The sequence below is a fragment of the Vidua chalybeata genome, chromosome 7 (genome assembly GCF_026979565.1).
Source record: "Vidua chalybeata isolate OUT-0048 chromosome 7, bVidCha1 merged haplotype, whole genome shotgun sequence".
NCBI classification, from domain to species: Eukaryota; Metazoa; Chordata; class Aves; order Passeriformes; family Viduidae; genus Vidua; species Vidua chalybeata.
Genome location: NC_071536.1, coordinates 35,386,537 through 35,404,036, shown reverse-complemented (window position 1 = coordinate 35,404,036; position 17,500 = coordinate 35,386,537). Strand labels below are relative to the sequence as shown.

General features: G+C 38.9%; 1 protein-coding gene across 4 annotated transcripts in view; it reads left to right on the top strand.

Annotated features, from left to right (window-relative positions):
• The window catches only part of GTDC1 (glycosyltransferase like domain containing 1), a 281,383-nt gene that overhangs the window by 228,789 nt on the left and 35,094 nt on the right, over positions 1–17,500 (top strand). For all 4 annotated transcript variants that reach the window (XR_008431818.1, XM_053947689.1, XM_053947688.1 and 1 more), the window contains one exon: positions 17,146–17,496. Coding sequence is in view for 3 of the 4 variants with exons in the window: in XM_053947689.1 (XP_053803664.1) it covers positions 17,146–17,496 (351 nt within the window). In the remaining variant the exon portion in view is untranslated. The remainder of the gene's footprint in view (positions 1–17,145; positions 17,497–17,500) is intronic.

Genomic DNA, 17,500 nt, shown 5'->3' with positions numbered 1-17,500 from the left:
ACTGTGGAGAAGTGTCCACTTGCTTTCTTGCTGCTGCCTTGGTGAATTTTTATTATTTCAGAAGAACTTGGGAACTTCAGAAATGGAAGACCATTAGCTTGATGATTCCATTACTGAATCTGCAAATAACTCTGTATTACTTCCTGTGAAAAGGTACTTAGACTGTTTAGTATATTGTAAAACTCAAGGATAAAAGTACCAAATTTCCAAGTTAGACACGGGTTCTGAATTGTATTGGATAGCTAATGGCAAATAATTCTGTGACTATTTTGAGTTAAAGGACTACCTTCCCAGAATATTAAAATAGTATCTATTACTCTTTGTAATCACAATACCTAAGAGAAACCTTTTATTAGGAGAAAATCTGATTTTTTTTAATGTGTTGCTCTGTAAAAAATGTGTTTTACTGTTCTGTTGGGTGTGCTGCAGTAAAATCAGGAAGCCACAGAAGTAGATCAGGTACCACTGGTCTTGGCATTAGGGCAAAAGAACCACCTTTTTGGGACAGAGAAGCCAAGGGTCTGCTGAAAATAGCAGTAGGTGAACAATTGGGACTGGAGGTGGAGGAACAAGGAGGCTTCCTGCATCTCTTGGCCATTAGATGATGGTACTTAGTGCTGGCACTGAGGCTGCTTCTTCCTGATGTCACAGCTTGGATGGGTGAATCACAAAGTCATTTAGTTTGGAAAAGCCCTGTAAGATCATTGAGACCAACTGTGGTTTGGAAATTCCAGAAAAATACTCCAAGGTGGTTTTCTGTTTTGCGAATTCTTTGTCTTGTTTGAGGATTCTTTGATTTGTAGCATTTTCCTTGGATATAACTATAGCCCTTTCAACTGATTGAGAAAATCCTGTATTCCTGTTGACTCCCAGACACTGAATTTCAATTTTTTTGTCTTTTTTTTTCTTCTTCTTCCCCTTGATGAAGTTAACTCAGGAAGCAAATTTTGTCACTTTCCACTCTAAGCATCTGAATATAAATTTATCATTAGGGAACTCAAGGCCTCTTTTTGAGCTTGCTTATTTAGTTTTCTGCAAGTTTTAACTTAAAATGAGCAGTTAATTATAATGAGAGGTACTAGATGTAGACTATACCCTCCCTCTAAGATTGCATTGATCTGTTTTTAACCTCCTGTGTATAACTCAGAGCAGTCTATAGAAAATGTGTTGTCTTATTATTGAATAAGAAAGTGAAGAAATCTGACTTCCCATAGTGACTCTTCTTCCCTCCAGCCCCTGAACAAATCCCACTGGCTGTGGGAGGCTCTGGGAAGTTCTCTGTCATAAATCTGGGTTTTAGGTGTTGGTTAGTCGTTCCCAGGAGGTTTCATACACGTTTTAGCTGAGACTCTCCAGCTAAACATTTATTAAAGGTGAGGTCAAGCAAAGGGCTGGCTGCAGTTGAGGAAGAGCTGACGGAAGTGCAGAGAACAGCTCAAGTGGTTGGTTCCTGGAAGAACTGAGTCTGTGATTCATCCCTTTGGAAGTGAAGGAGGAGAAAGCAGTGCCAGTTAAATATCACACAGGGTTATGAGAAACATCCAAACGATGGGGAGAGATGGCGGTCTTTCAGCATCTTTATTCCCTGCAGCTGTGATATGTAAGCTCAGGAAGATGGCTGAACATTGATACTTTCAGAGTTCAATAGCCACGCTTGTTATTGAAGGCAGTTACTGAGAGCTGACAGAAGAAACTATTTTTGAGGGGAGTTTCCAAGTAGAGATCATATTTCTGGTTTAGTGTGCAACAAACCCAGGATATTTGAATGGTTGTCAGATCTGGGGGAAAGGGAGAATAACTTCTCTGTGGTAAAATATTGCAAAGGAAATAATCAGTCTCCTTCAGAACCAGTATTTTTTATTGTTTGTAGGTGCAAATTCAAAAGTGACTCAGATCAAATGTGTCAGAAGTAATTTGAGTGTTTGGTATTTTAAATCTAATGGCACTGTTTCCACAAAATCTCCTGGCTGCTTTTAAAACATTTATATATCCTTTTCTGCCTTTTATACAAATTCATGAAATAAGGTCCTTGAAGACACTGAAAAATTTAAGCTGGTCATTCTTGCTGAAGTAAAGTGATGAAAAAAATGCTAAGAAAATACATCTGTAGACAAATACAGCTCTTTCCTCTCTGTGCTATTTGAAGATGTGTTCAGGCTGTTTGAGTGCAAAATAATGGCAAATTTTCACCTTCAATATCTATCACTGTGTTACTAGTATGAGGTTATTTTTTTAATGAGTCACTGCTAAGCACTGAAGAAGTAAGTTAAGAAATATTTTAAGGAGAGGTATATTAAAGAAAAAAAAAAACACCCAAAATTGTACATGAAGACTTTATTTTGTGTGCCTCACAGCTTTAGTAGAGATGGAAAACAGGGAAAGCTGGGCTAAATGGGAAAAGAAATAGTTGAAAACTAAAGGCATGGTGATGACCAGATAGAAAAGGGAGCTGAAATTCTGTAGTTTTGGGGACTGTGACCTACTGCAGTGACTGGTGAGCTCCTTTCAGTGAAGAAATTTTCCCAAATATCCAAACCAAACCTCCCCTGACACAATTCCTCTCATCCTTTCAGTTTGTGTTTGGGAGCAGAGCCTGACCCACCTGGCAGCACCCTTCTGTCAGGGAGCTGTGCAGAGCCAGAAGGTCCCCCCTGAGCCCCCTTTCTCCAGGCTGAGCCTCCCCAGCCCCACAAAAATGGGCTCTGAGACATGAACCCCAAAGCTTCTGGCTCGTCTCTGCTCCAAGCAATTTTCTGAGCTCCAAAGGAGCACAAACCCTATTAAAAAAAAAAAAAACAAAAAAAACAACAACAACAAAACAACAACAAAACAGGACTTTGATTAATTTTGAGGTTAACTCTGAAAATGGGTTTTCAATTAGCAATCTAGTTTACATAAAAGGCACATATTGATGAACATAGTCCATGGCTTTTTGCTCAGTCCCATTATTCTCCTCTAATTCATGTGCAGAAGCGAAGATTTCCAGTGATCTCACTGTTTACCAAAATCTGAGGGACTTAGAGGTTAATGTTTTTTTCTCCTTTTTCTGGTGAGAGTTCCATCTTCCCTTTTCTTCACAAAGAACAGTAAAGGAAAAGGAGGAATCTGCTTCCAGAAAGCACCCAAAGGTACTGGTGTTCCATCAAGAATTTGCTGGATGCTCTTGTGAGAGCTGAAAATTCCCCAGCACTTTTTTGGCACAAAATTCTTCTGAATTTCTGACAGCCTGATATTTGCCTATTCATATTTGTAATCATTTTCAATGCCAGATCTCAGTGATTGACAAATCTGAGTTGCCCATCCTGCTATGAGCCCTTCTCCTGCAAAAAGGCAGAATGATATTAGTACAAACATGATTGTGAGAATCAAAGGCGATACAGCAGCATAATGAAAGTTAAATAATGTTCTTTATGCTTATTCATGTGAAAATACTGGTGGGGCACCTCTTAAATTAATCATATAGCCCTCCTTAAATGTATCTGATCATGAACCTTACCTTCAAATCAGAGCCGTTATATGAGAAGAGCTCATTGCATTCAAATTGTGGAGAGGATTTTTTTCCCTCAGAAATTGCTTCTTTAAAAAAAAAAAAAAAGCATATTTTAAGAATTCTGACTTCAGACAAATAATCCAAAATTGATGCTTTATTGAAGCTAAAGAACCAAACACAATTTGTTGTGAGTTCAAAATTGTAGTGAAAGTACTACCCTTCTGTTTGAAGGGCCTCCTAAAAACATCCCAGTGGTTATTAGTGGTGACTAGAATCAGTTGGAGGTATAGACATATTTGGTATCAGAACAAAAGAAGAAATACTTAGTATTTTTAAACTCCTGAGGCTTAAGGCTCACACAATGTTGTTGTATTTGATGTGTTACATCAAACTGTCAATCCAAACCTTTTCTAAAAGGTAGAACTATATCTTTGCAGTCTGTAGCTTGCTATACTATGAGTATATATTAAATTTATTAATTTATTTGTATGATTTTAAGCCTTCTCGTTAAAGCATTTTTCCTTAAGGCATTGACATGAATAAATGCCTACATAGAACTGAAGTTCTTGAGTCCACTTTGCCCTGTCACCGTGGGTTGGGTTTTCTGATAGAGAAGGACCTCAGAACATGAAAGTCCAGCTCTGTGCAGGGGCTCAGATTAGATCTGAATGCAAGGAAAAGCAACAAAGGTCCACAGAATATCTGGAATCTGCAAATACTTCCTGTGCTTAACCTACACTTTCATTGCGTGACTGTAAAGAACAGCAAATCTTTGTTCTTTCCCTTCTCAGTTCCCATTCAGTCAGCCCAGAGACACAGGAGAAAGGTTTTGGGGAGCAAAGCTGTTATCAGCCTTCCTCAGTTTGCATCTGATTCTGTCAACAGTGAGTACATCAAACCCAAGAGCTTACAGCCAGTTTTAAACATCAGAAAAGTTTTGTAAAAACATATATATATATATATATATATATATGCACATATATTTAATTTATATAACATATAAATTAATATGGACAGAAATTATGAGTGTGAAGTTACTTTATGCCTTTAAAGTTTAGCTCATATTTGAGTTAGTAAGAGCCAGAGCTCTGTTTTTGGATTCACAAGGGAATTACATCTGCCTTAGGTGGAGAAAGAGCAAGAGTTTACCTTGCTAAGATCCCAGAATGTTCAAGTGAGATAATTAGACTTCTAGAAAGTGACAGAATAATATCCTGAGTTGGAAAGACCCTCAAGGGTCATCGGAGTTCAACTCCTGGCCCTGCACAGGACCACCCCAAGTCAGGCTCATCCATTTATGAAAACCTACTAGGGCATTTCTTGGGTCTATAATCCAGGAGGTTTTGCTCGTCAGCTTTATTTAATAAAAAGATAAGACTGCCTCAGAAAGGCCTTTCTTATCCTCTGTGCCTGTCAGGAAGGTGTTGGTTTAGCAGCCTCAGGTCTGGTGTATCTGTGCATGGGTAGGTTTGCTGACCATAGATTCAATGATGCATATGCAGAGTACAGAAGGTTATAGCCTACAATTACTTGGAGCTAGAAATGTAGAAAGAAAAAATAGTCCATTGCTTCTCACAGCTCAGCTCTTGTGATTTGAATCTGGAATGAATTAACAGACTAATCCTGTTTATGGCTCATCAGCTGCAGAGGTATTGTCAAAGAACTTGTGTCCCTATTCACTGGAACACCTGTATGTAAAGCCACATCTTAATTGTTCAGGCATGCTGAATCAGACTCCTCTGCCTCAAAACAACATAGAAAATATAAATATATGGAATGTCCCAATCATCATCCTTATTCTTTTCCTCATCTCAACAAGGTTGCTGGTTTGGCAAACCCTTGTGAAAGCAATCCACTCTTTTCAGTTAAAAGCCATTCATATGGCGACAAACCACCGTTCTTCCCTTTATATCTGTGTTCATTCATTGAAACTCCAAAGCTTCCAGCTTACTTCTTGGATTTATAGCCAGCTGGCTGCTGTGTGTAACATGAACATGTTCTGACTGTGCATGACACGTTTTTATCTCGTTTAACCCATAATTGTCGTGTTCACTCCAGGCCACAGCTCACCTGTGGGTACTTAATGCTGACTGTGCAAGTTCCCAAAGTCATTTCCATCTCCTCACCTCTGACAATCTGCTGTTATTAAGTTAAAAATAAAGCTCAATCTCAAAACAACCACCCAAAAACCCCTCCTTGAAGCAGATTTGGATAAAATGAATGTGTTTGAGATGGTGGGCCATAGCTGAGCCAGCTCCTGTGGGATTAGTGCCCACTTCTTGACATTTAAAATAAACTTTGGAATTACTTTTTAACACAAGTGCTTTAATAGCAAGTGAGGAGGGGGTGGTAAGACAAAGAAGGATATATGCACTTCTTTTTTTCCTTGATTGCTGATTTTTCCAAGGTTAGTCTGATAAGTGATACCTGTGTATTAGCAGGTTTCTGCAGTCTTAGAAGTCAAAGAAATTCAGTGGAAATGAAATGCTGAAATGTCTGCCCTAAGTTACTGAATCATCAATGAGAAGCTTTCATTCAAAGCATGAATATTAAAATTTATTACCATACTTCAGCTTTGCAGGAAATACAATATGTTATTATTTTTTTCCTTTATGCAACACCACTGGTTGCTAAAAGCAGCAATAGAACCATTAATTAATAGTAGTAGTCCTGGATAATGTCATAATAAGCAATACAATGTGTTAAAGCACATTAATTCTTGCCAGCTATCAGGAGGAACTTTTAGATATTTGAAAGGCCCATTAGGTTTGTTTACATTCTGAGTGGAAGCTGGTATGCTTTGGCAGGGGCTGCACCACACTTTAGTACTTCACTCCAATGGTGTTGAATTTCCTGACTGTCGTGCACAGTCTGTAATATATTGTCACCACTTCAGGGCAGCCTGGCTCTCCAGGACAGAGGTTACAACCCAGACCAGGGCATTCCCCAAAGCTAGGGTGTCTTTGCTGCCATAAAAATGAAAATAACCAAAATTATATGTAACAGAAGCAATTTTCCACAATGGAAAAGGTGATCCAGGAATCAAACCCATGCCTTCAGGTGTATTAACGTAACAGAGCAACAAAAATGTGCTGGGCTTTAAATTGCACTAACAATCTGGAAAGGATTTTCCAACTGGGGTTATGTTAAGTGTTAATAGTGAAACCTAGGTGCTTTTTCCTTTGATCTCTCTTCGAGCTCATATAGAATAATAGGATCAAAATAAAATGCCATTTATATGAACACCTTATTCTTTTGATCTCAGCACCAAAAATTCTGTCTGCAGCTACAGCCTAGAAAACAGTGCATCTGCTCCTTTTAGTTGGACCTTCTAGTTATCATAACTTTTAATAAGTGGTGTCACAGCCAATTTTCTGTGCAGTTCATGAACTTAGTTGTCATTTTTGCCCTAAGAATTTTTAACTACCCTTACAGAAGAATTTAAAATAAGGTATACAGGACCTGTAAACTATTGGCTTCTGATTGGTTGTGCGTATGCACGTTGAGTGTATGATTTAAACATCTGTATACTGCAATGTTTCAAAGTATAGAGTTGTTCTTGGAGTACTTGGGCAAAACTGTTGAATTAGTGTAGGCTGAATGAGAGAGAATGTTTGAGGGGGAAGAACAGTTTCATAGGTGCTAGGTTCAGGATCCCTGCTTTTTCCATCAGGGAGGTGATGGGCCCTGTAATGTCTGGGTGGTAGCCAAGCCTTTCTCTTCATTGCCCACGTCTGCAGGAAAGAGCACAGAAGGGTTACACCTGGTAGTTATGGATCCCATTAGTTTTATGTCAAAGTCAGACGGTCCATGGATGGTCCATGCTCATTTACACGAGCACCTTTCAGCTCTTTATTCCCCAGGGCTGATGGTCAGGAACATTCTTTGGAAGCCATTGTTGTGAGCACTTCAAGTAAAGCCACTTCCTCCTGCTCTTTCAAATCTCTTAGCCAGATTCATTCTTTGACTCCCCCGAAGCAGCTGAGCTGTTTATTCTGATGACTGATGGTGTCTCATTGTGATCCCTGCTTTGGCTGTTGTAACCTTCCAGAGCAGAGGAGCTGGGCACAAAGCACTGTGCCAAATGAAAGCAAATAAACCCAGGTCCTGCAGTTCACCAGTGTCATAATTGCTGCTGCCCAGGAAGAGGGATTAACAAGTGAAGAAACACTAACTAGGAGAGATCCAGTGGCCAAGCTGAGTCTCGGGTGTCAAATGTCTCTCTCAGGCTTTGCATCCCTCTGTAATTTATATTTAGCTGCTAGGCTGGCGTGATAGGAGCAGTCAGCTTGTGAGGAACACTGCTGGGAAAGTGTTCAGGCTCTTGCTGAAATGGCTGCACTTGAGCTTGTGGCACACGAGCTGTCCTCCAGCAAGTTGTTTTTTTTTTTTTTTTTGCAGACTTAGTTGGTTCTCTGCACTCTGTCAGGAGGCAGGAGTGTTCCAGAGAGCCATAAGCATGGCTATAACCTATAACCCTCTTCTTATAAAGTAGTGCAGTGTAATTCATTGTGTGCAATAAAGATACTGAGCTGGTTTGAGCACCAGAAGCAGCAAGGATGTGTTTGTGCAGCACTGCCCTGGGATTGAGGCATCCTGCTGGGATCAGGTCTCCCTGCTAATGCAGCCACTCTGCCTCCAGTCCTTCCTTGAGCAGTACAGAACTAATGCAGGAAAGTTTGCTGCTGCAGCTGTCCTAAAAGGCACTATCTGCCCAACTCTTAATTTGAGCAGGTTGAATGCCCCTGTTCATCTTCCTCCAGTTCTCATTTCCTTTCCCACAATTCCTATACCTACTTTTTTTTTGCATCAATTAAAAGAAGGTTGTGGGACTCTTTGGCCAAGGAGTTAAAAAGCTACAAAGATTGGTAGTTTCCCTCTCTACAACAGGAATGTGATTGCCCTAGTTCTGTGGTTAGCATGAAACAAGTCAGCTCTGTCATGAAGTCAGTGGGGTACAAGTTAATACAAGGTAGTAAAGGAATAAAACAGCGAAGTCCACAGTCCTTTATGACAAGACCAGTATGATCCTGCTGCAATATAAGGCCCTGCTGTGAATGGTATTTTCTGATGCTTGGATAAGTGCAATTTACATATATACAAAGTGTATGAATAAAGTTATAAAAGTATACTAGGTATTTTATGTTTTTTCCCCCCTTGAAAGTAATTTTCTATTGTTCAAACTTTCAGCTTTCACTGGTTTTGTTTCCAAAAACCCCAAAAGGAAAAGAAAATAACAAAAGTCCATAAAGGCAAAAGGGATATGTTCTCATTTCAGTTCACAGAATTTCCTGCCTTTAAACAATACAAATATATGCCCTTAGGTTTCCAACATGCTGGAAGGATACTGAATCCTTGAAACAGATCAAATTAAAAGCAAGTCCACTATAGAAACATCAAGTTGTAGCAGTATGTCCAATAGATCTCAACAAGAATTTGTTGAGGGGGTTTTAACCATGTTGCCTAGACTTAGAAAATCCTAAACTGCTGAATCCATGAGTGAATAAACACTTAGAAACAGCAAGTTCTAGACTGAACTATGCACAAGTAAAATCTGATGCTTAGTTAATTGTTACCTGTTCATTCAAAGCATTTATTTAATATAACTTTCAAATGTATCCACAAGCAGAGTGGGCATGGGCAGTTTCTAATGTCACAGGTAGCTCAGTGATGAGCCACCAGTGTTGTACAGAATTTCCAGGGACTATGGCTCCCCAGGGATTCTTCTGGCACCCAGATACTGAAAGCCAGATGATCAAGGATCGTAGATCAGCATCACTGTCATCCTGATTTATACCAGAAGGGAGTCCAAGGGTTTTGTGGGGTTTTTTCCTCCCTGTAATGACACTGCTACTTATAGTATTAATATTTTCAGGGTTTTTTTTTACAAAAACCTCATCCTTTCAGAGCAAAACTGAAGACTTGGTGTTTGAACAATGAATGAGATTGGAACCTACTGTCAAAGCTGAGATTAGAGAACTTGGAATTTCCTCTAGTCCACACTGTGTGGTTGAGATACAAATGCTACACATTTAAACTTCAGTTGTAGTGCAAAAGCAAAATGCAGATTAATATAGTAACACATTTTCAAATGGAGGTCAAAGTCTCTGCATTAGCAGGTGAGGGGCAGAGCCAGTTTACTGGAATGCCCTGTGGCTGGGATAGCTCCACGACAGGAAAAAAATTCATTTTTCTTACCATTTGAATATTGTATTATCGACAAAGTGTGGTTTAAATTTTGGTGTGCACACAGTTATTATTTTTAATTAGTTTCCCTAGCTTTTTTTGCAGTTAAACCTTCATGTGAAAGCAGACTTCATTGCTTATTTATTTCTTGGGGTACCTGAGAAAACCTTAAATAGTTCAGGTGAAGTATGTGTTTTCCTGAGAAACACACAGAAATTTGCATTTGCGCAGGCGAGTGAATTATCAAAACCAGATGTAAGCAAGTGGAACATTTTACATAAATTTATTAAAATCATTATTTACCTGTAAGTTATAAGAAGGGCTTAGTTGCACTAGTTTGCTGCCAATATGTACTGCCAATAATCTGCCAAAAAGCAGCTTGCTGAAAAAATCCCTGAAATGGTTTGCTTATGATTGCACAGAACATTACAACCCCGAGTCAAATGAAAACCTACTATAAACGAACTCTTTGATGGTGGATTCGCTGGAATATGGTATTGATATATGATGTACAGTTTATATGGATTATGTATACTGTGCAAGAAATATGGATATCTATTAAGGGTAACATGATCTGTAATTGGTTGGGACAGTTATTGTTTTCAGTGTTTGCTAGGAATAAGATCACAGGGTGAGTACTGCTCAGTTCTGAAATACAGATTATTCCTGTGCTGCCCAAAGCACCAGCAGGCCATTTCTCCAATTAATACAGAAAGGCTATTGAAAATGTAAAATACCTGACATCTATACAGAGTACTTTTAAAGGCAACTTTACTTCTAGGAACAATTTATACATTACATAAACTTGTATTTTTCATCCAAGTATCATTTCGAGAATAGCAAGCCTAAATATTGGAGGCCATAGGGAAACATAATATTACGATAATGTTCTTTGGTGCGGTTTGGAAGGTTTTAGGAAACATTTGGAAGTATTTTTCTCATAAAGTCACTTAACTATTGAAGTGTTATGCTAGCACTCCCTTCTGCATTGTGTATGTTGCAAAGCAGCCTAGTTAAAGGGGACATTCATCCCCTGTATCCTGATTAGAAGTACTTCCAAAGACCAGGAAATTATATGTTATAGGATCCTGGGTTTAGTTTAATTAAAAGGAAAAAAAATATTTCAGGTGTGGTACCCGTTTTCAAACACCCATTTCCAGTTGTGTTTAGCAAGAGGAGATTAGAACTCTTTGTGAAATTTGCATTCTCCAAATAAACACTTGAGAGCTCAGCTAGATTTTTTTTTCTGCTTAAGGAAGCACTAATGAACATGACCAATCCCTTAGAATCCTAAAAAGCCTTGAAAACCTCACAATTCTCAGAAGCCTAACTTTTTTCCCCCATAGTGCAATTCATTCTTTTGAACTTCTACTAAGGCAGAACTTAAGTCAACAATTTCTAAATTTCTGGCAATTGTTATCAGAAGGACTCTTAGAGCTCCAGAAGTTACTTTGTGTCATTGGTGCAGCAGATCTACATGGTCATAATGTTCAATTATAGAGAAAATTACTTCTTTTTTCTGATCTATTAATTAATCCATGTATTCATATCTTGCACAAAAAACACATAAGTTATTTTCACCTGTACTATAAAATATGTATTTTAGTTCATTACCATCTTTCTGAGGAGCTCTTAAATTATCATCATTCCATTTCTGGAGAATGATGGGCACAGAAATTATAACTGCAGAGATTCTTGTAGTCAGTGTTAAAGGACTTCAGAGAATTGAAGACATGAACTCAGAAATAATATATTTAGGGTCAAACTCAGTCTTATTTGATGTCAAAGAGAACTTTGCCTTTCACTTTGCCTGTTTCGCTGCAGGCACATGTTTTGGATGGATTTTGGGGAATAATTTCTGATACACTGACACTGGCTGCCCTGAGAAGCTGTGCCTGCCCCATTTCTGGAAGTGTTCAAGGCCAGGCTGGAGCAGCCTGCTCAGTGGAAGGTGCCTCTGCCCATGACAGGGTGTTGGAACTTGTCTTTGAGTTCCCTTCCAAGCCATTCAGTGATCCTGTGAATGAGAGTTGAAGAGCATTTTTGTTAAAATCTTGGTCCTTTGGGGTGTGGGCTTTAGAGTATGCCTGGTACAGGGACCTTAATGTTAGAAATTTAAGTGTAACACTGAGGGGAAGGTTGAGAGGTCAGTTTGAGCATCCTCCTTAGATTGACCTACAGATATGACATCTTAGGGCATTAAAAATAGGACTGTTGTTGAATTGGAGTTAAATAGATAGGAGAGAAAAGTATAAATGTTAATTAGAAGTGGGAATTTTTGACAGTGTCAGGTGTGGATGTTGGATATTGAGGGATTTCACTCAGAAATTATTTGTAAGAACAGGTGGAAGTTACAATTTGAGGAAAGAGACTTATCCTATTGGCCTTCTTCTCTCTTTACTTTTGGGGTCTCTATTGCTTTCCTCATCTTCCTTCCCCTCTCAGATGGACCAAGTTGAGTCCAAGCCAACTGTCTGTGTTTGGTCTGGATCCAGCCTCTCTTCTCCAGGACCACCTTTGGATCCTGCCTGCTAATCAGGCATCCACTGGAGTGTCAGGGTTGTTGCATTCAGCTAATTTGTTGCTAAAACAGCATTATTTTGGCTATTTTATCAGATCTAAGTCAGACCTTGTGATATCCCTCCCTGGTCTATCTGTTGTCTAGATTACACACCAATGCATCACTCTGGCCAGGAAAGAAGATGTCCTGGTCAGCTTCAGCTCTCTCTCATACTGTTGTTATTTAATATTTGCATGTGCAAACTGCATTCTTGGCCTTTGGTGGGAGTTAAAATTTGACTGGAGGAGGTTCTTGAGCAACCTGTCCAGCTTCATGGGCCTTCCAACATCAGTGTTCCCCAAGTTTCTCCTCTGCCATGGAAAAGAGAAGACAATGATCACACCTCAAATAAAAATTCATATTTCTACATCCTGTAGTTTTCAAGCAGGGAAATCAGTGTAAACCATGCTTATTGTACCCAGGAAAAGGCACATTCTGCTGTGGGAAGACAAGCTGAGCCTCAGACCTTGGATTTTCTTTTGCGATGCCCTTCCCAGTGCTTAATCTTGGCTCTGTTCAGTTTTCTTTCTGTTCTCTCTCTTTGCTCCTAATCCTTGTCCATGCTTATAAGCCCCTAATATTTATATGGCATTATCTGTGTTAGAGATTACTGCTGACAAGTAATCTCTTCCCTCTTCTGAATGAAGAATTACAGCCATTGCTGAAGATCAGAAAGTGAAATTAGATCCCCGAAAGTATGTGACAACTTCAATAAACCCTAATATCAAATTCCCTGAATATTGGGGATCTTCTTTCAAGCTTTTAGGTTGGAACTCTAGTACAGCTTCAGGACACCTGACCACACTCAGCAATATTTTTTTTTTGCTGTAGGGCAAAATGTGACAGTAGTTGCAGAGGAAAAAAAAATTAAAAATGAATATGTCTATTCTCCCAGTTTTGTAATTTTTTTACAATCTTTAGAGAAGTAGCTAAATAGAAATAGCATCAGTTTTACTGCTATCAACTGATTCATAACATTAAAGATAAAAAAGAAAGTATGATTTTATATATAAATAAGTATATACTAATGGAGTTGCTGTTTATTCCAGTTTGGCACCCAAAAATCTGATTTTTTTTTTTTTTTTTTTTTTTTTTTTTTTTTTTTTTACTTTATTTCTTACAGTAGAAGCAGCAATTCCAAAATTCTTGAGTTTTGGAAAAACAACTTTGGCATTTCTACAGTGCTTGGTCAGTAATAGGTGTGCATGGCTTGGAGCAACCTGGTCTAGTGGAAGGTGTCCCTGCCCATGGCAGGAGGGTTGGAATGGGATAATCCTTAAAGTCCCTTCCCACTCAGAGCATTCCATAATTCTATTATTTTTAAACTTTTTAATGGCAATATTAAAAAAAAAAAAAAAAAAAAAAACAGTCCATTTCACTTTCAGAACTCTAACTTTGCACCCAAATGTAGCTACATTTACAGAAGGGCCAATTTTTATTACTTTTAAAAAATTTATTTATTTCTTCCATCCATCCTTGCAGTCTCTTGAGGCGGTTGTGTAATTTGGTGTAACCTAACCCAGCACTCCAGTTCATCTTTCTAATGTGGTTTCTATTCATCGAGCAGTGACATCATGGCCCTTCCATCCTTTTTTTTTGTTGTTGTTTTTAATAAAATGGTGCACAAAGTGACTCTTGGTGCCATGGAAAAGAAACCAATCCCCATAAATTACTTTTCATTAGGGCAAATCAAGTGCAGTGAATAAACATGTACGGAGGAACATGGCAACATATTACAAAAAAGAAATGTGTGTGGGAAAAACACATTTCTGCTGCAGGGAAAAGTACATGGATTTCTTCAGAGCGGGGTTTTTTGGCATAAACAAAAAGAAAATATATAATATATAGATTGTGAGTTAAAAAATCTGTTACTCACAGTAGCAAATATTTAGATTGAAACTCTGAATTTCAGGATATTGAATTTTTATTACACATGAACTTAGTTTAATATTTAACCCATCTTTTTAACTAAACATCTAGACCCAGTATGCAAAAAGGGAAAGTTTTCAAGGCTTACTCTTCATCGAGCCTTCATAAAGTTTTAAGATTGACTGTTCAATGTGTTGGAAAGCCTCAAAAATCTGAATAAATAAAAGAAATTTGAAAACAAGTTGCCATACTAAACTTAGCTATCTAAGTCCTCACTGTTTGTTCTGAACTTTCAGTGTTTAATTATATATGAGTTATGCATAAAAGTAAAACATTTTCCATGTTTTTTTAAATATGAGAGACAGTACCTTTTGGAATCTGTTGAAATCGTTAATATTTGTAAGCTTTGATGATAATTCTTTTTCTAGACACTTTCACATGTGCAAGAGTTCATTACAACAAGTTAGTAATAATGACAAAATGCTCCTCCCATATTTAAAACAGAATGTTGTGGCATTTTTCTTGCATGAGTGTTGTGTTTTGTAACTAAGATTGAGAAAAATTGTGTGTCCTTCTCGAAAATGAAATTCCACTTCTCTGCTGTGGTAGCTCTCTAGGTGGTTTTATAGAATCGTGGAGTAGTTTCGGTTAGAAAGGACTTTAAAGATAATTTCATTCCACCCCCTGCCGTGGGCAAGGAAACCTTCCACTATCTCAGGTTGCTCCTGTCCCACCTGTCCTTGGACACTTCCAGTGATCCAGGGGCAGCCACAGCTTCTCTGGGCACCCTGTGTAGTGTTTCACCACCTTTATGATTAAAAAAAAAAAAAAAAAAAAAAAAAATTAAAACATTCTTTCTTACAGCTAGTCTTTCAAGCCTGTGTCTGCCCCTGTTCCAGCCTTGTTTCTCCATAACCATCATGGTCATGTAGAACCATCATGTCTTGATGTTTTAAATGACTGAGATCTGGGCAAGTACTGGATGGAGAGATACCTCTGGAAGGTGGCAGAAAAGAAGAATTAATGTGAGTCTGGAGGAGCAAATATGTGCTGGAGAAAATGTAAACACAAAAAGTGCACTAACTAGATGCCGTCTTTTCCCAGCATGCTTCTGGGAAATGCACAAGAACAGGTTTAGATGACTTTGTGTTGTTATTAGTTTATTTTCAGGTCATTTATTTAAGTGTCATAAAGAACATTAGCTGGTGGTTAGGGACTCCAATATCCATTATATCATTCCAATCATGTGGACAAGTTTATACTACACATGATTTACAATGGTCTTTCTGCTGTAGAAATTTTCTCCTCAGGTATAAGGTTTTATTCGTGGTTGTATTTAGCAAAATCCAAGTGGCTGAGCACAGAGACGTCTTCCAATCAAAGTCCAAAAATTAATGCCTTTCCACGAACACCATGGATTGCAGCAAGAGCTGTTTATGGCTCTCTGCCTACATCTTTTATCATGTCTCCACTGTTGTTAGTAAAATATACAGAACTACTTTATGCCAAAACAATGGAAGTTAATGCAGATAACTTGTTCCAAAGTTAACCATCAAATAAATCTCTCTCTCTCTCTTTTTTTTTTCAAACTGTTAAGTGAAATGGTGTTCTAAAACTTTTAAAAATTGTCAAGATGATGAATACTGTGTGTGTAATACAAGTAAATACCATGGAATTGATTGCACACACATGTCTTAAATAAAAGATATTAAAGAGTATATTCCAGAGAGAAATCGGTGGAGTTTTATCTAATATTATTAGGAATTCTGCAATGACAGATCAGATTTATAAGGGTTGAAAACTAAGGAGGAAACCTGTTTAGAAACAGAAATGGTGCAGTGAGTGGATGGCTGGCCAGGAGATTAAAGACAGGCAGGGGGATAGAGCCTGCCTAGGTAGCCTGAGCTCTCACACCTCAAGCAATTTGTCTTAACAGCAGTAATTTTTCAAAATATCTTAGTTAAATTTGGGTTGGTAAATCAGTCCTTTCAATGCAGTCACAACTTGGTAGTTTATGAAAAATCTCTAACCTGTTTCTGCTTCAGCTTTTCCCATGTGTAAATATTTAAAAGTACATCCTGACAGGGCTGTGTTTGTACTTCAGAGGAGCCACCAGCAGCCAGTGTTAGGTCTGTGACCAAGGCTGGGGGAATTGGGATTGTGCAGCCTGGAGAAGGGAAGGCTCCAGGGAAACCTCAGAGTCCCTTCCAGTGCCTGAAGGGCCTGCAGGAGAACTGGAGAGGGACTTTGAACAAGGGCTGGAGGGACAGGATGAGGGGGAATGGCTTCAGCTGGCAGAGGACAGTTAGATGGGGTATTGGAAGGAATTGTTCCCTGTGGCGGTGGAGAGGCCCTGGCACAGGGTGCCCAGAGAAGCTGTGGCTCCCCCATCCCTGGAAGTGTCCAAGGCAATGTTGGACAAGCTTGGAGAAGCCTGGGGTAGGGGAAGGTGTCCCTGCCTGTGACAGGGGCCTTGGAACAAGATGGTTTTTCAGGTCCCCTTCCAACCCAAACCATTCCTTGACTGTAGGATTCTGTGTATGGAATTCAGCCATACCAAATTTGTACTTCTAAACTGAGGGAATCTGTTGCTGTTTCTTGGGAGAAGAAGTCAATCCCCACCCAGCTCCATTCTCCTTTCAGATAGTTGTAAAGAACAAGAAGGCCTCTACAACTAGGATAAAGGATTGCTGCCAATCTTAGAAGTAATACTGGCAAAAATTCTAAAACTTTCCTGGCAGAGTTGACCTCTTTCTTCCAGAGGTGTTTGCATTATTTTATTTTAGCAGGTAAATAGTTTTATTTTCCCTGTTGATGCATGTGTCATTAGGGAATGCATTGTTTTATTTCACAGGTGTCACATTCACTAAAATAAAGTGTATCTTCCTGAATTCATATTGTCATTTAGATGGATGGAAAATATCAACCATATTTTACCTTCTAATGTGCTATTACTTAATTAGTTTTTAGGTGAAACTTTAATCCAGCATAAACACAATACAGATTTTTTTTGTTGTTTGTTTGTTCTTTTTCCTCCCAGGTTCATGCCAGAGCATAAACTTGCCCGTTTGGAAAAGGTAATTGGTGTTAAAAGGAATGGAGATGCTTATCAGTTGGCGGGGCTGCCTGGCCAGCAGGAGAGCAGGGCTGTAATGAAAACCAGTGATGCACATCCTGAGTCTGGACTTTGTGAGCCCCAGCCTGGACTCTGCACCACACAGCACGAGGGGCTGCCCTGCCCACCAGCAGTCCCAGTCCAGGCTGAAGCACCAGAAAGTACAAATCCTTGTCAAGAGGAAGATAAGCAATGTCTGACTTTTAACCTCTCTAATATCTTGAGTGGACTGGACTATCAGCAAAGACCTCTGCACATTGCCTGGCCTCACAGGTGGTAA